General features: G+C 45.2%; 1 protein-coding gene across 1 annotated transcript in view; it reads right to left on the bottom strand.

Moving 5' to 3' along the window:
* Nucleotides 1–5,650: 5,650 nt before the first annotated feature.
* The window catches only part of CARHSP1 (calcium regulated heat stable protein 1), a 57,720-nt gene continuing 42,470 nt past the window's right edge, over nt 5,651–20,900 (bottom strand). Inside the window, exon 4 of the mRNA XM_044980878.1 lies at nt 5,651–7,345. Within this exon, the coding sequence (XP_044836813.1) occupies nt 7,183–7,345 (163 nt within the window). The 3' untranslated portion in view covers nt 5,651–7,182. The remainder of the gene's footprint in view (nt 7,346–20,900) is intronic.

Genomic DNA, 20,900 nt, shown 5'->3' on the forward strand with positions numbered 1-20,900 from the left:
ACTGTACATTCTGGTCTAAGAACAGATCCTAGAGTGTTTGTTGCAGCACTAAACACACTATCATTTCCCTGTATAACTAATTGTTCACACTGCATTGCACACTAAAAGTAACGTGCATACTGAAGGTTTTAAACTATTTTAGATTTTATATGAAGCTTAAATGGAAGATGAAAGTTGGAAAACCTGGGTTACAAGGTGTTACTGTGAGCTGAAGACTTGAGAAACAAGTTAGCTACTGAATTTTGTCTCACGCATACAAATAAGCCTCTATGTAAACAAAAAACAGCTTGCAGATAAACCAGTGAACAGGATATGACTAAAGCTGACCAAAGTATTCAGAATGTGCCACAATGCCCCACAGGTGGGATTAGTTCAACCTTACTGTAATTTCATTGGTCAAAAGGCAATGCAAATGTTATTGAAGTCACTGGAAAGCTTGTCAATAGGCACCTGAACTGAGAACACTGCAGCCCCCTCTTTTTTTTAATCTTCAGTTACTGTGGTTCACGTGTCTTGTATCAGAGTTCTGAATGTTACAGTATTACCTAGTTTTTCATTGCCTTATATATGTAAATGAAACCTCTTCATAACAAAAAATCAATCTGCAGCTTAGTAAGAGGAAATACTGCTTATTACTGCTGAAGTGACCTAGTCCTAAGAGAATTGGGCTGAATTTGTCATCTATGGCAGGGATAGTCAATAAGCGGACCACAGGCCAAATGCAGACTGAATTTCACAGTATCATTAGTGGTGGTGGTTTTGTATCATGTAGACAAAAAAATAATTGAGTATCCCTGTTCTATGGTTAGCTGTTTTCCCTCTCTTGTACAAAGTTGTTGACTGGCCTAAGGCAAAGCTCACCATGTGTATGCTAGCAACACTGAAATTACCTTTTAAAAAAAGGAACAGCTCTGCGTATTACTCTCATTAGCAATGTAAAAAGCACAGAACTAACCTCAGGGCTTCCCTGCCCCCCCCCCCTCGTTTTTGTGGGGTTTGTTTGTTTTTTTTGGTACTGTTGCCAAACCATTTTCTAGAATATGGTTAAAAAGAACTTTAGGAAGCTCCAACCCTTCCTGTGTTTCTCAGCCCATCATTCAAGAGACTCATCTGATACAGCTTTGGCTGATGTTTCAACATACAATTTCCTGAGTCTGTCTTAGCATAAAATTGTTCTAGTGCGAGCTGTCTGAATTGTCTTCCTTAGCACACAAAGACTGAGCTGTGAGCTTTTTGCTATTGTCAGGTGACGTTAGCAGTCAAGATGTTTTATCCCTATGGGCGCACCCCTGTAAGAGTCACCCATGCAACAGAAGAGTGCAAAGCAGTTTCTGCAACACTAAACGAGGGGAGGCATGGCCCCCTACCACCACTCTATGCTTGCTCACTTGAGCGGCAGTGCTGAGGGGCAGGCACGCAGGCAGTGGCACGCTCATAGGGACGAAACAGCTCAAGGAGGGACAACTGTTCAGCAGGTAAAAGGGCATAATGCTTGGCAAATGTGAATGGAAGACCAAGTTGCAGTCCTACAGGTTTCTGCTATTGGGACATTTTAGTAGAATTCTAGCTGTGGACTGAGTGCTCGTTGAATATGCTGGCTCTTTGGGGTGGGGTGGAGTGGGAAGGGGAAACCTGCATCCCAGCAGATTCATAACAGGTTAAACAGCAACTCAAAACCCACTTTGATGGTCTTTAGGTTGTTCCTGCAAATGATCTAGGAGAGACCCAGAAGGTCTTAGTACTGACAAGGTAGCAGCCGCAAGCCCTTCTATCATCTAGGGTATGGAGGCTGGTTTCCTATCTGGTGGCATAAGGCTTTGAGCTAGTTCACTAGTAGGCAGCTTGTGGGATTAATATGGTTTCCAAAGACACCTTAAGCAGGAAGCAAGGGTGGGGAGGGAGAGGGGATGGAAAGCCATCGGTTCAAAGGTGATGGGAGAGTTCCTGAGGGCACTGAGACCCACGTTAAAGTCTCATTTGGGCTGGATTCTATACAGGGAGAAAATAAGTTGTGTAACCCTCTCAGCAATTTGGCTGTAGGAGTGTGGGCAACAACCAACAAGCCCTAAATGGGAAGTTGTGATAGTGGCCAAATGTACTCTGCCTGAGCACATTGTCTTTAAATCCAACAGGCAGTCTAGGGGGGGCCAGAAAGGGTTAAGCATCCTGCAGTCTTTACATTGATTACATATATACGTTAGAGGTTGACAAACAGTTCCTGTCTATGCTGTATTCTGCTAATTCAGAGATCTTAATGAACTGTAAAATAGTGATATCAGCATATTGATTTCTCATTGAAGCATATATAACATAAGGCAATTGCCTTATGTTAATCTGTGTAGCTAATTACCAGTGATGCTTAGGTCCTGATCCTTTTTAATCTCAGATCTGCTTGGTGCTTTATGCAGGGGAAGCTCAAGTCGTAAGACTGAGCTCTCCAGTCCCAGCTGGATCATCCTGGATATGAACAGTGGACTGAATCTACTTCTAAGAACTCTTTCTAACTCCGAAGTTCACTATCTCTACTGTGAAACTGATCTCAGAACTGTACTCATGCCTGTTTGCCCTAATTGAGCAACCTCAGTGTGGCTCCCCTGGGACCCCAGTCACACTAGGATGGGGGGGGCACTCTTAAGCATCAGAAGTCCCCAAGAGACCACCAGGAATGGAAGCATTTTACTTTTGAAGGTATTTCCGAGTACTAGGTTTTCTGCTAGGTTCATTGGACCTTATCCAAGCAGGTTAGCTCCATGCTTGAAAACCATCTAGGACCCATGCTCTGATCTCAGAGCTCTGTGCGGGGAAGGTGAAGCCTGAGTAGAAGGGCCAGGTGCATCTTGGTGCTAAGAGGTGTCAGACTCTACTGAGGAAGAAGGCTCCCTGTGCTGTCTATTAGAAGAGTTCTCTGCACACTGCTTCTTTGGCTCAGTACCAGAATCAGATAGAGCCTCAGCTGCACCCTTTGAGAGACATGAGTCTCCTTAGAGTAGGAGTAGGATTTAAGGGGCTGACCTACCCCTCCTCTGCAGTGTCCTAGTCTCTAAAGGTGCTGCTTAAGCTGTAACAGTCACTGGCACAGCCTGGGACGCTGAGGCCGATGTACAAGGTGGGAGAAGCGGAACCCATTGGTGCTAGGGAGCATTCCATTAGAAGCCATTTCAGACAACTCTGTCTTTCCAAGACCTGCCTTTAAACCCTGTACGACCTTACACTTTGATGAGACCTGGGTCTTGGAGGTAACTCAAATGTCCGTCACAAAAGACCCGGGCAAGTCTGGCAGGGCTTAAACCCCAGGATCTTCTGCATAACCCCAAGTGCTAATGGACCACAAGCAGGGGGCCTAAAGAAAAAAGGCGGGGAAGGGATAACTCCAGTTCAAAACACGACTGGGCTGAAACAAAATACGAATACTAAAATAACGAAACAAAGGGGAAAAACCAAGACTCAACTGCTGTGTGAAGAGAGGCGTGAGGCTAAGAACAGCAGGCAGGCAGGTAAGAGCATGCGTGTGTGTGCATCCTACAGTGGGGCATCCATAGGGTTTTTACAACAGTTCAAACCCACTGTGTCTAGTTGTACAGATTGCCTAGGAAACATTTCAGCCAAACTGCGGTCAGATTACTATGTAAGCAGAAGATCCTTCCCTTATTTGATAGCCTCCAGCTGCTGTGGCTCACAGATTACTAAGAGTATTTTTTTTTTATTTTCTGTTTGGACCCTTCACGAGATGGGCTAGATTTTCTCTGTGCCAAGTTCTGCTCAGTGTGGGGGAGGCTTGTCAGGGAGCCAGTTCTGCCTCTCAAAGTTCTCAGGCACCGAAAGCGGCTTACAAAGCAGCTTTAAATTCTACATAAGAACGGCCATACTGCGTCAGACCAATGGTCCATCTAGCCCCGTACCCTGCCTTCCAACAGTGGCCAATGCCAGATGCAGGCCATCATCAGCTGATCCATCCCCTGCCACTGAGGAAGAGCTTTAAGGGCTCCCATGCCAGTAGTGTGATGGTAACTTTCCTCCACAGCTCTATGCTGTGCGGACATGAGGGCGGGGTCTGATGGTAACTCTAAAACCGAACCTTATGGCACAGCATTAGCTATTGAATTTGCTGACTGTCTGAGAACCAAGTCAGCAAATAGCAGACTCAAGAAATAAGGATGCTGCAGTAATGTGCCACACGGAGTGAACAGGTGCTGGGTTCCATTTAAGTGCTGTTCCTTATGCAAAGGGCTACAGATCCCTTACAGTGGAGACCCTTAAAGAAAAACTGCATCAGGGAGGTTAAGTGAATTTCTCTGCAGTCCCGTGTTCTGATCAAATAAATTACAAACCAGGAAAGAAAAGTACCTGAAAACACCAGACCTCTGTGGCCTAGTTTTCTTCTGACCCCTATAGCTGAACTCCGCTGAGGAGGGGGGAGGCTGAGGAATCTGTGCTGTTGGAGGCGGGAAGAGCAAGAGGCCTGGGGAGATGGGTGCTTTCCACTAGACCTGCAGGGATTCCATAGTAAAGTTAATATTGAGCGTCAGCATGAAGTGAGTTTTCGCTGTGAATATCCCTCACCCCGCTCCCTTAGCTTAGCGGCTTACACAGGAGGCAGAACAACAGAGCCACCTGGCTTCCTTGTGGCTGGCTCTGGACCCGGGCCAGTCCCTGTAGAATCTTAAAAGTGCCTGAGTTTTCAGAGCCTGCTCTTCTCATGGGAACAATGTACAGGAAATCTTGGGAAGGGAATGCAAACCTAAATAAAGGTTAGAGGACTTCTGGTCTAATTATTGCAGCCAAAGATGAACTTTGTTTTCATGAGGACCAACCCCTAGTAACTCTGTGTGTGCGCGTGCACGCACACACACACACACTCGCTCGCTCTCTCTCACACACACACTTTATTACTGGATCACAATGTATTGCTAAGCTACTCTAGACCTACCGTTTAAAATGAGACCTACTATCAACCAGCAGGCTCTTGGAAACACTGACATCTGTGTTCCTGGAGGGATAAATTAGTGCTGCTTGACATCCAAAAATAAGGAAAATAGTTGCACCATTTTCTGAACACCAACATCTCATTCAGAATCGTGTAGGCTATTGCTACTGAAGCTTTTAAACGGTACAATTGATATGCTGTCCAAGTGCTGTGTTGAGGGCCAGAAAAGCCCTAAGTAGGCCAGACTGATGGCTACACAGGGCTGAAATTCACATACACTATTACATATCAAAACATAGCAAGCACCATGTTTATAATCACCAATGTGGCTGTTCTACAAACACTGTGTTTTTGTGTCCTGGGTCTTAAACATGTTACGCCTGACCTAGATATAGGCTGCAGACAGCAGAAGTCTCATTGGTCATGATTGCGTTGTTCATAAATAAACAAGCTTTGCGATTATCAAGTAAACACCTGGGAAAAAATACATATTTTACTTAAAACCTAAAGTCGTCTAATAAAATACACCAGAGGTGCTGACCAGCTAGGAAACTGTAAAGTTACTCATTTTCCAACACCCATAATTTGATATTGCATAGAAGTGATTATTGCAAACAACTTCACCACACTCTCTCTCTCTCACACACACACACCCTACTTTTAATTAGTACTAGTCTTAAATACAGAATAGGTCATGAGTGAGTAGGCTGAAGATAACTTATCAACTATTTATGAAATAAACTTTTATTGTGAAGGAAGCAGTGTATGCTAATCTACAATCTACAGCATATTAAACCCACAACAAATACAGGTTTAAAACTCAAAGTAGCTTACAAGTTATTTAGTACAATATAGATGAATTAAAAGTAAAACAAAACATCACAGTAATTATTAACCTTCACATTTCTTTTAATCACTGTAGGTTGAAATTGCTTGAGACATTTCACCTTTCTCTGTAAAATAGCATCTTCATGAATTCCACAACAGCACAAGTACAGATTGTTACTATAGTGAACAGGCAAATTCCACGTAACTAAGAGAAGAGCGTTTCATTCCAACCATTTTAATTTCTGCTCGCTCTGGGGGGGAACAATGCTTCATTTGGAAAACTTATGGGGACAAGCAGTATCAGAGCTGGTGCAGAGATTAACAGTTACAATAGTTTGTCTGTATGAAAGCCTGCAGCAACAGAAGCGGAGAAGAGATTCTAGGTGGTGGTGGTAGCACTATATACCACGGAGCAAGCTTTGCAGGAAAACATGACTAAAGAATCCACTAAAAGGCTTTATAACTCAAGCTACTAAATAATTCACGCAGCATCTTATATACAGTGATCCGAACATGGCAGCGTTCGCTTTTTCATAAGTGACGTGAATGTGTAAATGCTAACGAACCATGGTAGACACTAACTACTCTATCAAACACGGATAGATGAAAAAAATCAAGGCAGTTTAAAGATTTCATTAAATTCAGGCACCATCAGAGGCTGTGAACCACTCCCACCTCTGTTGCTTTTCTACTGTTTAGTGTGAAGCAACCTACTTTTGTAACTACTGGCCTGTAAATCTGTTGCTAATCACCCATCAAGGCACACAAAGTAAATTCACAAACAACCCACATTTAATAAAGCTAACAATTCCACACTCCTGCAGCGAGCTAATTTGCAACTGTTCCACCTGACAGTTAACCAGAAGGTGCTGTCAAAACTGATAACTGTCAGATAAAGACTTTGTACAGTGTGCTTGTTATTTAGCTTGTGAAGAAAAGAAATTGCAGCACTGAATGTCTCTCGCGCTCTCTTAAGTACATTTACGCAGAGACTTTTTTAGCACTATTCTGCTGACATTCTGCTGCCTGAGCATTCACCATATTTACAGAAATTTAGCCCAAGGGAACAAGATGTTACAGGTAGATATTGGGTCTCTAAGCTATGTCCCTCAGTGCTGCCATTTTGATAGAAAATCTATCACTCCGATCTGTTTTAGTTAGAGTTCCTAGCACCTTTGGGCAGCCACTATCAATCAGGTCACAGCTCACAAAAGCAGACAAGCCCGGCATGAAAATTTCCTTCAGCTATTTTTTTCCTTTAGAGTTTGTATGTTGGTTTTAAGTATCGTGCCTATTGTAAGCATGGTAATTTGGCCAACGCCTGTCTTATTAACAGTTTTCCCACTCAATATGCAAAATAGTCATTTGTCAGTCTCACGTGAAAGTCAGTTGTTGAGTGTCTTTGATGATACAGCTCCATGCGGGGTAACTTAGGAACTAATAACATGTCCTGACCAGGTCTCGTGTTTTGTTCCAGGTGCTAGGTGAGTAATGACCACGTCTACAGCCTGCAGCTTCTCATTCTTAGGTGGAATAGAGCACATCTTGTAGGTGACTTCATCGCCAGCCACTAGAACATATTCTCCTTCAATACTGTTAAGGGAAAAACAAAAAGGGGGCGGGGAGGGGAACAGCTCCAGGTAAATGTATTCTGGCACTTGCAGAATAATAAGTTGTACCACCTCTGCTATTGCTCTGTAACAGCTGCTTCAGCAACTCTATAACCTGCACTTTTCTTTCACATTAAATTCTTATCTATAGATCCCCAGGGCCTACCAGGCCGCTGACCTTTATCCTCTCTTTCTGGGAGTATACCCCATTAGTGCTCTGCCCTAGGCCTCCACATTTTGCAAGGGAGAGTCCCATGGCTCTGCCCATGCCGAGACTGGGGCTCTGGCTGCACAACTCCATTTCTTGCCGTGGTTTCTCCAGCGGGTCCAAACGACTTTATGCCCCTGTTGGAGACTTACCCCTTTTGGGGAACCATACATCCGGCAGAAGTTTTGCAGCAACATAGGGTGGCCTTTTCAAAACAAGCCAGCATTTATTAGTCCACTGACCACAGTATGGGAAGGTTAGAATGGAAGAGCAAAGCTTACACAGATGTCCATGCTAGCAGTAGCCCCTGCCTCTAGCCCAGAGCGTCCAGGACTCAATTTGCAGTACTGCACTGGGCAGCCAAGTTCTTATTACAGTGAGCTGACACTGCAGTGTCTTGGTTTCAAGTTGCAGTTATGCTGGTTCCAAAGTTCAGCTGCCTGTCATTAAAAGTTAATGACTGGTCGCTGTCCTCCACAGTATCTCCAAGGGCCACTCCATTCAGATGCTGAGGGTTCTTGAGCATTGCTTCCCACCAAGCCAGAGATTCCTACAGTCCATGTGACTCCTTCCCCAGGACCCTGTCCCAGGAAAGAAATTAACCCCTTCACACCTAGTGAGGTGGGAAACTCTGTCACACCTATTCGTCCAGATATACAGATATTTCTCAGCTTTTTGCGAAGGGGCCAGTCAGCATCACACCCTGAGGGGAAAGGCCTAATGCCGAACCAGATGAATCAATGCCTCAAGTCAAGTCACAATTGTATGATTATTCCATGACATCACTGCAGGCTACAATTAAAGGTTGCCTAACCCTTAAATGTGCAGTTCTTACCTTAACTTGTTTGGATTTCTTTTAAGCATCATCTCCACTCCTAGATTTGGGAGAATTACAACATCCCTGTGATGATATTAACCCTTAAGTTACCTTAAGTTACTGAGATGTACTCTCAACCTTAATTCCCTCTTAACATTTTTGGCAGGAGAACAGAATGGACACCGAAATTAATATACAAGGAAGTGTCAAATGCCTTAGAGTTCTTTCCTTAGAGTTCCCCTAACCCTAAAAATTCCAAACGTGGGCCTCATGGAACAGTCAAATGCTGAGCCATTTTCAACGTATACTGACAACACTCGCTCCCTTTATCTGTTATTCATCAGTAGCGTTAAGGTGGGTACACAGGCCCTCAGAGCAAGTACACCCAAGCTGCAGAGTCAGCTCATTAATTGGTAGCTGTTTACTGTATGCAATCCAAGCAGAACCCAACTGAAGATAATGCATCTCCTCCTCCTAATAGCAGGGTCAGCCATACAGAACATTAAAGGTTACTAACTCGCCACGTTTTCACTGACTGCTACTAACTTTTGCAAGGACCCTCTTCCCTGCCCCCCAGCAGCCTGCCACTAACAGAGCAAACATAGCAGGAAGCTGGGCTTAGAGCTCAGAACAAGCTTTTCGCCCTTGAAGGCTGTGAGAGCCCAAGTGATTAATAATACTTGTGTAGCCAACTCTCCGCCACACATTCTCCTAGCGTATAGGTTTAAAAAACTAGCTGCGGAAAAGCTCCTCTTTCCCACGGGAATACAACTCCAGACAGAGCAGCATGGAGCAAAACAGTCAACACGGGGCCTCTGCAGCAGCAATCCCTGCGTAAAATCAGCCTTTTACAGCAATGAGAAATGGCAACATAAGGCAGAAAAAGCTTTCCCAGGGGAAAGCGAAGTAAAGTTTTCCATTGTGATTTAATACCAGCTCCACCAAATTCAAAGCACCTTCCCCACACAGCCTGATCCAACTGATCTTTACCTCCCACGGCTCCCGGCTGCCCTCCCAACCCAAGCTGCATCCAGCTCAGTGGTGGATTAATGCATGGGCCTATGCCCAGGGGCTCTGGCCAATCTGGGGGCCCCCGCAGGAGCACCGGAACCTGGGTAGAGGCGGGGGGGGGGCTGCACCAGTTCCAGCACTAGTGGCCCCGCCCCTGCTCCTCTTCCCCCAGCCCCGCCCCCCTGCCCAGGACAGAAGCCGGATCTGAGCCATGGTAACAGCCGCCCAGGGAGTCCGGTTCGCTGTGGGGAGCCCTGGGCAGGGAGCCCAAGAGCAGCCCCCTGGCCCATGTCTCTGCCCTCCCTGCAGCATGCCTCCCAGGGCCCCACGCGGGGGGGGAGGGGGGGGGAGTTCTTTGTGTCCAGGGCTCCAGTAAATCTTAATCCACTTCTGATCACACTAACCATATGATTATTTGAGACTTGACTGTACCCATCTCCTGACTCCAGGAGCTTGCTGTAGAGAGCGGGTACAAGCAGCTTCTTGAAAGCAGAGGCTACTGAGACTACCCTCAGTGGAACCACTGGAAGTGCTCAAAAGAAATGGCTACCACCCCTCCAGCATCCAGTCTGCCTTGTAGCCGCCTTTAGATCCCAAGCATTTCCACTGTGACCCAGTAAAACACTCTTGCTATGTACCTGGCAGTACAAGCCACTCCCAGGGGCTCAGATACAAATGTGAGATGTCCTGACTATCAATGCAGCATCACAGCTCTACCACAGCGCTACCGGGCACCAGAAAGCCAAAGCCCCAGTGTCAAAGGGTTAATCTGAACATCACTGACGAACAATAGGTGCTGTGGGAAAACGCAGAGAATGAGCTAATGAGCACTGACAGCCCAGCTGATGCAGCTTCTGTGGCTGCTCTTCAGCTAGGGGTATTATCTACATTGTCATTTAACTCCTGCAGCTGGCCCGTGTGGGGCTATAAAACTACAGTGTAAACATTCAGCCTCAGGCTGGCGCCCATGCTCTAGGACTCGCCCCACTTGCGGGTCCCAGAGCCAGCCCAAGCTTGAACATCTACACTGAACTGTTATAGCCCCACAGCCCGTGTCAGCGGACACAGGCCAGCCATCGGGGTTTTACTGCAGTGCAGCCGTGCCCTTGGAGGTGGTAAGTCTGATATGAATCGGCTTGAGTCATTCAGAGAGAAGACTCATGTTCCACTCACCACTACCCATCTGGGGATGGCATGTTTACAATAAGTACCTGAGGTGAACATACCTTACGTGGGTACCTAAAGGACTCAGCACTGGGCCATGCTATCCCAGAAGTAGTCTGGGCACAATGGTGAATGCCAGTTGCCCGTAAGATGTAACAAATCAGTAGCTAAGCTATACCTCCACTGTCACACCATATCATGCATGTGCATGAGGAACAAACCTGAGGCCCATCAGCTCCCAACAGCCCACAGGCTTCTACTATTTGGGCTAATGGAGAATCCCCGTTAGCGATTACTGGCAACAAAGCTCACACTCTCTTTTGTCCTCCAGTGTCCCTGGGGCCTAGAGATGCACCTGAGCAGACCAAATGCCGTTCAATGAAGGGCACTGGTGCCAGGGGTGGCTCTATGTATTTTGCCGCACGGCAGTCAGGCGGCTTTTGGTGGCGTCCCTGCGGGAGGTGCTGGTAAGGTGGATTCGGTGGTGTGCCTGCGGGAGGTCCGCCGGCCACGCGCCTTTGGCATACCCGCCGCCGAAACTGCGGGACCGGCAGCCCTCCCACAGGCATGCCGCCAAAGGCAGCCTGACTGCCACCCTCATGGCGATCGGCAGGCCGCCCCCCCAGGGCTTGCTGCCCCAGACACGCGCTTGGAGCGCTGGTGCCTGGAGCCGCCCCTGACTGGTGCACAGCCACTAAACACACACAGCCCCCTGATGAGGGACTCCAGGCGACAGAATAAAATACCTAAAACAGTGACCAAAAACATAAACATAAGAAAAGCTATGGCCAACCTGCGCCAGTGGAAGCAATGGAGCAAAGAGCAGTGAGGCATTCTTTTCCATGGGGCTTCACACACACTGCCAACTGCAGACAACATTTTATAAAGCAATAGCTGCAGAGTTAGAAAGGTTTGGAAAGCAGCATCTATTTCTCGTCCCTACAGCCAAACGCACCGCCATCTCACTGACACACGCACGCTAGGTGTTGAGAGCGTACAGTCAGATCACTGTTTTATAGGCTTCAACCCAAACTGGTGCCATTCCCAAGCACTGTCGTCGGTTTGGCTGAAAGAGCTGCTACACGAATAGGTGTCTGCTTTGGCTTTAAAAACTTTTCTGAACACAGGTGACATCGATCTAAACACTGTGCATGTTGAGGCATTGAAGAGGGACACTGACAACTAGCCTTAGCCTGAAGGGATTTGAACTGTCTCCTGCAGTGCTGTGAACCCCGAACACAGCGCAACATGCTAAGTATATGAGCAACGGAGCAAGCAGTCCAGCGTCTTGTGTTCTTGTCCAAGCAGAGTTTAAAAAAAAAAAAAAACCAGACTAGCCTCAGTGGTAACAATTACTGGTTTATCGTTTTGTATTGATGTTTGACTAGTGATAAAATCTGAATGATACATATAGTTACATGTATGTGGCTAGCTCTCGAGATGAAAAGGAAACAGGTGCCCTTTAACAGAAAGCTCTTCCTAATAATCCAGAACATGTGCACCGACATGCACATAACATGAGAGCTGCACCTGCCTGCAGTGCAGACTATGTCTTAGGGAGAAGAGCGAATGGGATGGGTACAGAGGTTGATGGTTATGCTCTCCATCAGGGCTTTGGAGCGGAGCCAGAGCTGCAGCATGGAGCAGCTCCGGAGCAGTGGAGCTGCAGGTTTTTGCCTGGAGCTGGAGCGGAGCCAGAGCACAGCTCCAAAGCCCTGCTCTCCATTACCATGTTATCTTTTCTATCCACACAGCTATTCGCCCACTGGGCGCCCACACAGAGAACAAGAAGCTGGCATCATTGTAATCCATAAATTGTGAGTTTAATAAAGCTGGTCAGAGTAATTAACCCAATGGGCAAGGCTAGCTGCCTTGGCATGCTGGTGACCGTGCTCCAAAATGGAGGTGCCTGTGAGCACGCCCAGCCAGTAAGAACAGCAAGTGCCCAGTCTGCGTGCTGAGAGTTTTACAGTGGGCTGTCCTTACAGCCCTGGCACCATCGTCCAGTTTCAGTTTGTTCTACACTACTGTTAGTAAGAGAGGCAGGAAGTGTTTGAGCATTATGTTGACTGCATCAATTCTGTGTTTTTCTAACCTTATACAAACCGACATGCCGGGAGACTGAAGTTTATGAGAAAAATCTCACTCCACCCTAGAAAGGCTCTAAGTGCTTCCTCCCTCTAATGCTTCTCTGCCTCACATCTTCCCCTTCCTGTTGACGTAAAGTTACTTGATCAAAAACAGGACAGTCCTTTTGAACCAGCAAGAATGGCCCAGGGCTGCAGACAGACTTCATTTCTCACACACTGATGCGCTTGGCTTCCTACTGAATGGAGATTCTTTCCCTTGCATCTTCTCTCTGCGTGTCTCGCTGGATACTGCAATGTTAACTCTGTGTCCACAGTACACAAACAGGCTGCAAAACACTGGACAGAGAATTGCTCCTGCCTTGTGATATGGTTAAATGATGTTTTGATGTTAAAGAGCAAGCAACATTTGAGCTGGATTAGACTCTCCATTGGTGACAAAAAGAAAACTATATAGCTATGGGAAAGATGACAAATCAGCAGTAGAGAGGGAGTGGAAAAACGCATTGAGTGATGGAGTCTAAGATGAAGGGATAATTCAGAGGTTGTTTTGAAACCCTTCTTTGAGTTACAGGAGGGGGCAATAAACTTAGTTTTGCAAATCAAGTGAACTTGAAGAGATCAGATAAACTAAGCGAGAAGAATCAAAGTGTTTCAGTATGTGATAGCTATTTTCTTTTTGACTACGCTTGCATTAAATGCAATTCAGATTATAGATGTAATCTAGCAGAGGATCTGCTAGGAGGATAAAACAAAGATGTCTTGTTCTTATGGACTGATGAATATTTGAAAATACGGCTGAGTTTGTCCAAAGCCACTTAATGGATTTGGACACCAACTGCCTTTAATTTTAAATGTAAATTGAATGTATATTAAGTTTTATGCTATCCGGCAACTCTCATTTCCCATCACAATACCAATGTGATGATTGTGAGTATCTTATACTGCACTATTTTTAGGGAGGCCTGCACGTGAATCGAAGGAGGGGCTCTTATTAAGAAATTGTCTAAATATGGAATGTTACAGGCTCATAGTCGCTATTCGTATCAGTAAGGCTCTAGTTAGCTCTCCAGGGACAAAGACAAGGTCAAATGGAAACCTTTTAGTGTAAGTGCTTTCAGTGTGGTCAAAATACGTCAGAAGGAACAATCCTGCATGGCAGAGAGCTGCCCTAGATAGCTAGTTTCCATGCTTCTAAGTTCTATGTATCTTGCACACTTTGTAACACTCATTTAATACCCCTACGACACTAATATTTTTATTGAGTAGCAAGACATGAGAGACCAGTAGAGCTACCCTGGGTTATCAACCCCGAATGCCTTCGTACAACTTCAGTCCCAGGCAAACAGCTCCAGTCTTGCAATCAACAAAAGAAGGGATGACCAAACAAGGGGCCATGGAAGCCATGGAAGAGAAAAAGAGAGAGTTGCCCAATCCACCTTCCTTAATGGAGTCTGAGCCAACCACACAAACAGAAACCTTGGAATTTTTGAGGGATTTCTGCCCTACCACCTGTGAAGCAGACCCTGCACCTGTGGAAGGTTAGATAAGAACGACAGAGCCCCCTGCTAAATAATCAATGCTTCGTTCTATGAGCCACAATTCCAAAGAAACCTATGCTTGATGCCACTGAATAAAGCCACAAACCCTGGAAAGCTCCAAATGGTACCAAGCAACACAGTCTCCCGTAGACATATCTCACCCTGATTCCCAGCTCTTGGTGTCAGCTCTCTAGTGAACAGACTGTCCATGTCCTGATATTCAGAGCCATCTGTGAGACTGACCCTAGCTACCAAAGAGAACGCTTGTTCCATGCCAGTTCCGTCCCACCTTTGTAAAGCGACATTGAACTAGAAGCAGGAAAGTGATGACCAAGAGCAGAAAACTCATGAGCACGAAAGACAGAACTTTCACAGGATGAGTGCCTAGATTTTAGAACAAGCTCTTCATGTACACATCAAAGGTGGGGCTGCCTCATGAGGCCACCTGGAAGATGAAGTCCAGGCAGCCACATTCTTAAGCAGCGCACCACACAGAGAACATGACACCAGTGCTCAACCATGGTTTTGGCTTCTGGCCACCTGAGTCGCTGCCTGTTTGCCCATGTGAGACACTGTAGTTGCTATCCTGTCTTTGGACCAAGCCACAGAATTGTCAGCCCCCAGGACATGCCACAAAACTCATCTTTTCTCTTGGCTACTTGGGATGCATCAGACAAGGGGTCTAGGGTTGGGTTATTATGATCATCCCTGTGGGCACATACTGTTGTAGTTTTCAATGGGAAGCCCACTTTTCCTTGACCAAATTGGGAGGAGGGAAAATACATGAATGGCAAAAAATCCTACGGAGAATCCTGCTCACTAATTTGCTCATTTCCATACCCTTCCAAATAACATTGAATGATTTATTCCCTCTCTTCCCGTAGGAGCTAGTTCTACCTGCCGTAACAGCTCCTGCTTTGGATATATTTCAGTATACCAATGGAAGTAAACCATCGGACTGGCAAGGTGGGAAGAAGAGACACTGCAGCCCCGGGCTAGGCAAAGCCACAGCCTGGCTTCAGAACTAGCAATGGAGTCAAGTCAGAACAACCACATCTGGATTTTCAACAACCCCAAGATTCAGGTGGGCAGAGGGATAAGAAGACAGGAGGTCCGACTGGGGAGTATTGTTCAGGACCATGTCCTTTTAAAGTGTAACACGGGCAGGGCTGTGCAGAGCAGCTCCCTGCTTCCTTTTTCCACTCAAAAAGTCACTTGGGCTATTCAAATTATAAAATCCAACCTATGACTCAGCTCATGTGTTTCACAGAGCAGAGAAACGGGAGTGAGAGGAGTCTAAAACAAGCTATAAAAATCCAAAGGGATGCCTGGTCCACCTTTGGGCATGTTCATACGGCATGGCAATGGGATGGCAACTCCATGGAATCATAGTTTAACATGAAGAGATTTCATTACTGGTGCACAGCAACAGGTAGTATGTAGCCATTTATAACACTTGTGTTGTACAATGCATCACTTCAGTTCACTGCTGAGTCCTCATTTTTTGCTTCCATAGCAGTTCTGAGTGCTCAATCAAACATTATGAATTGTGCACTTGGCAAAACCCCTGCTAATACAAATACTTCAAACTTGAAAAGCAGTGAGAAAGACCAAGGCCAGGTTCAGTGCTTTAAGCGGAATCACACCACAGCATAAGCCTGGTAGCTCTTTGTTATTTAAGAGATATGGTCACATTTTCCTGGCTTACCTCAATGAGGTTCTAAACTGGCAGATTCCAATAAGCAAAGAAACATTCTCCATTCCAAGACAATTTCAGAGCTATTGCACTGCGAGTTTTCCTGGGGGCTGAAGCTTCGATTCTTTTGCGGGAATATTCACTTTCAATTCTGTCCCTCAGCTCAGAACTAGACTCACCTTGTGGAGAAAAATTACTACTTCTCATGTCTCCAATACATGATTTTATACCTAACTCCACAGGTACAAGAACAACCAAGGAGTGTTGAGGTAAGATGCTGGCCTTGCAACTCAACTGACAGCAAGTCAAAGAGGAGTTTGAAAAAGCAATCCCTATATTCCTGCCAAAGAGCCTGGAAGGGTAACAGAGGCAATATCTGATTTCTTTCATGCAACATGAGTGTGACATGGACCTATCTGGGTGTAAAAGCAGGATGTTGTGGCCCAAAGTAAAACTCTTGCTTTTCAGTAATCTCTTCTGATTGCATATGCATGAATGCGTGGCCTGAAATGGAAATGCATCCCTATTTACAAACTGTTTCTGGCTAACATAGCATCCTTAGTTATGGACGTAATGAACCTAGTTCTTCCAGAACGCATGCCCCAGTACGTTAGGAAACTACAGCAAGCCGGGGATCTCTGCAAGGCCTGTGCATGATGCAGAGGGGCGGAGAGAGAGGTCCAGTAGGGAGGGCAAAGAGAGCACAGTTCTGAGAACTGGTTCACTAACACTGGGATCAGTACATTCCAGCCGGAAGGACAATGTGAAGTCTCTGCAATGCAGCCGTTCCTCATTGCAGCCAAGTTCTAACAAACTGCAGAAAGCCACAGAAGCAAGGCACATCACTTTCCCATTCCATGAAATCAGCTGCTCCTCCAATGGTGTTTTCTGAAGCAGATGTTGGTTCATTCACTTGTGACGCTCTCTGCTGAGCTGGCTTCCAGTCTCACCTCTATAATCAGGACAGTTTAGGGCCAAATTCTGGTTTGCACTGTACACGGTGGGGGGGATAAACAAGCCTTCATTGCGTGCCCCCTAGTGCTCACTAGAACACTAGCAACCATCATCATGCACACTCCACGGCCCCAAGGGACCCACAGCGCCCATGCTGCAGTGTCTAGCTCGCACTACGCAGCAACTTGTCTTGTACTCTTCCACACACTTCCCTGGCTATTCTGTGCTGCACCAGCAGGATGGTTTGGGAAACTGCTGACCAGCAAGCTCTGCAGGGATCTCCTCTACTACTGACTACCACACAAAAGCTTCAAAGCCCTCAGATTGTCATCCATCAGGAACTGCGCCCAGTCTTTTTGGGAAAGACAGATGGAAAACGAAGAATAAATTACAGTCATATGAGTTGTTATGCTTCAATGACAGTCAAGAAGCCAGCATCTGCGTGAGCGACCATTAGCGCCCATTAAATTGCTGGCTATGAAACCAGAACAATGGAGATAGGATATTCAAGAGGACAGAAAATTTGCTATAATCATTGCTGCTACAATAAGACCGTTACCTTGGAGATAGTGGTTCATTTTAAAGCACTGCCTTGTGGTTAGAGAAGAGAAGGGATTAGAAGACCCTGTCAGGGAGAGATTCATACCCCCATTGGGAAGTGGATTTTTCAAGCCCAGTTCTAAACAAAGACAAAGTGCATGAAAACCTTACAGCACTCGGTGGGCCGTAACGTCTTTCTAGTTTAATTACTTTTTCCTGTAATAATATAAAGCATTTCCAATAATCTCCAGGAAGCTTTTCAATAAACGTACTTGGTTTTCTGGAATCAATACTTAATGCAGAAGGCCAGAAAAATAGAAACCACCAGTTTTGTGGATCAGCCTTTGGTCTGATTACATATCAGGCAATACTGAGTTTCCATATCAGACACTACGGAGAGTCATAATTTGAGAAATGCTTCCAAATGGAAATTCCACCACACACCTGCTGTGTGCACCAATATTACAGGGTTTCACACGGGCCTAAAGTTCTGCCCAAGCTGAACAGTTTGCAGGATCAGGGCCTGACTGCCTACACCAGGAGAAAGAGTGAAACCGAATATACACAAGTGCTATCTAAGTAAAAACAAACTGAACCAGAGAACTTTTCCCCTCTGATCTCTTTCAAGTCTAGTAAACTTAGGAGTTACTTGTTACAATGGTAGGTAAAACAGATAGAAGAATGGTTTCATTTGATGAGATCCTTTTAGTTTGATGGGCTTATGAGACACGTTTGCATTGAAATGTAACCTTGCTATTTCTCACAGCTGTGGGAGCAAACAAAAGAGGATCAGACAATCTTACCAAAGTTGCTTGGGAAAAACAAAACAAAATCCCAACCATTACACCGCATTTCTTTACATTAAAATCAGGGCTTCTGGTTTTAAGTGAAAGTAATGTTCATCTGTGGTGGGAAGCAGCCAGATTAACACTTGCTGTTTAGAATATCCACTGACCTTCCCCATTGTAGAGATGAGCAAACTTAAATGGGGTCCCTTTTTACCTAACCCCTAAAGTTGGTGAGTGCAGATAAAGCATTCAGGTTTTGTTCCAAACTGTCTGTGCTGCAAAGCTGGTCAACCAGTTTCATGCCACTCCTAGTCAAATCACACTTGAGAGTGGCCGGAGGCTGAAAAGAACACAGAGAAGAAGTGAACCCAGATAGTATGTTGAAAGTGACACTATATAATGATAACTGAGTCACTAGAATCTACTGAGCCATTATGGGTTATACAACGCTCCTGAAATGAGCAATTCCCATTAATGAAGAACAGTGTTTCGAATTCCCAATGCAAGATGCTGAAAAGCAAAGAGTTATTAAATCATCGTTTCTGCACTGCCTGGTGTCAGAAGTAAGAGACGGTGATACTTTCATTCACTTTCAACCACAAAAGCTATTTCCACCTACCTGAACCGTACTTTAGAATAATTAAAGAATACAGAATCTTCAGCACTTTGGTAATTGCACATATTAATAAGAGGGAGGGAAATGTCAACTATTTTAAAACTGTAGATCTGAAACTGAACATTTAAACTAACGGCCCAATCCTGTTCTTATTAATCTCAATGGAAAAACTCCCACTGACTTCAATGAGAGAAGAGTTAGGCCCTAGACGTATACAGCCTTCCAGTCCCACAAAACTTGGAAGTGTTAAACTTGCTAACCTGCTTATAAAACATAAAGGAAGGAAAACATACTGCAACTCTGCATCAGACCATGACGCATTCAGAAAAACTGGACACTAGTAACAGTGGGATCATCAGGCAAAAAGAGCCAGTCCTGGAATTACTCGGTAAAGCACAAACAAGAGGCAGTGGGAGTCTGTAGATAAGGCACTAGACTGGGTCTCAGGAGACCTATGCTCAATTCCCAACTTTGCCAATGGCCTGTCCGTTTCCCTCCCACTCTGCCCTCTCTATTTCAAGCTTTTCAGGGCAGGGGTCATCTTTTCCAATGTGTTTGTGCAGAGCCAAAACTGGGCCTAGCACGAGGCCCTGATCTCAATTGAGACCTCTAGGCAATCCTGTAATACAAATAAATCATCACTACCGCCGTCAGTGGGGCATGAACCTGCAGACACTCACTACTGGGGACCGTGCAGTGAATAGCTCCAGCAGTAAAGCACTTCATCCAGAGATACGTTTTCAAGAGCACATGCATTTTTTGCAAGTCTGGCAGGAGTAAGAGAGGTTGATAATGCACCTGACAACTCTAGACACGCATTATCAAAGTGGCAAATATTTATCAAGAACTGCCTTTGGTCCAACTTCTACAGCACCAGTACCACTGAAATAGGAGTCAGGTGGAGCCAGAGTATATAAGTGTCCATATTTAAACAAAGAATTACTGAAAGATCAACACAAGGGGAGGTGCTGAGGAGGCAAACATGGTATAATCTCAAATTCCATGGGTTTGAACAAATTGAACCAATATGGAAAGGATGCGAACAGAAATCAATTTTCAGTTGCTTATATACCAACGCTAGGTGTGTGGGATACAAGTGAGAGGAACAAGTTTCAGAGTAGCAGCCGTGTTAGGTAAATTCTCATTTGCTGTAACTGGTATTACTGAAACCTGGTAGGATGATTCACACAATTGCAATGTTAAAATCGTCAGTTATAACCTGCTCAGGAAGGACAGAGTGGGTTAAAGAGATGTGGAGGAGAGGGTCACTCTACGTTAAAGACACTATTACCTGTTTTAGGACTACAAAACTACAGGACCTTGAATGCTTATGGATCAATTGCTAACTAACAAAACCCAGGGAGGGCTACTGGTGGAGGCATGTTACAGGTCACCAAATCAATCCAGAGAGCAGTTACCAACCCATGAGAGGACCTTCCCTCTTATCCCATGACAGCTTACTTTGCTTAAGAGCCTTTGGTGTGGGACCTTGTCAAAGGCTTTCTGAAAATCTAAGTACATTATATCCACTGGATCCCCCTTGTCCACATGCTTGTCCACCCCCTCAAAGAATTCTAGTAGATTGGTGTGGCATGATTTCCATTTACAAAAACAATGTTGACTCTTCCCCAACAAATTATGTTCATCTATGTATCTGACAATTCTGTTCTTTACATAGTTTCAACCAGTTTGCCCGGTACTGAAATCAGGCTTATTGGCCTGTTATTGCTGGGATCACCTCTGGAGCCCTTTTTAAAAATTGGAGGTCTCATGAAGCCAGTAAGAAACATCACTTGGAGTTTCTAAAAATTATAGATGATAAGTTTTTAACAAAAAGTGTATTGCACCCAACACAAGTTAACTTGATTTTGAACTTCATTATGACAAATGACAATGAACTAACCACTGGCCTGGAAATTACCTAGGGACCAGTGATCATGATCTGATTACATTTATTGTGGGCAAAGAGAGGACTGTCCCAATCAGTAATACAGATACTTTATGCTTCAAAAGGGCTAATTTCCCAAAGGTGAGGAAAGTTATAAGAGAAATTGATTGGGAAGAAAACTTAGAGGGAAAAAAGTGAATGAAAATTGGGAGGTCTTGGTCTTTCTGG

The sequence above is a fragment of the Mauremys mutica genome, chromosome 11 (genome assembly GCF_020497125.1).
Source record: "Mauremys mutica isolate MM-2020 ecotype Southern chromosome 11, ASM2049712v1, whole genome shotgun sequence".
In the NCBI taxonomy this organism is placed as follows: Eukaryota; Metazoa; Chordata; order Testudines; family Geoemydidae; genus Mauremys; species Mauremys mutica.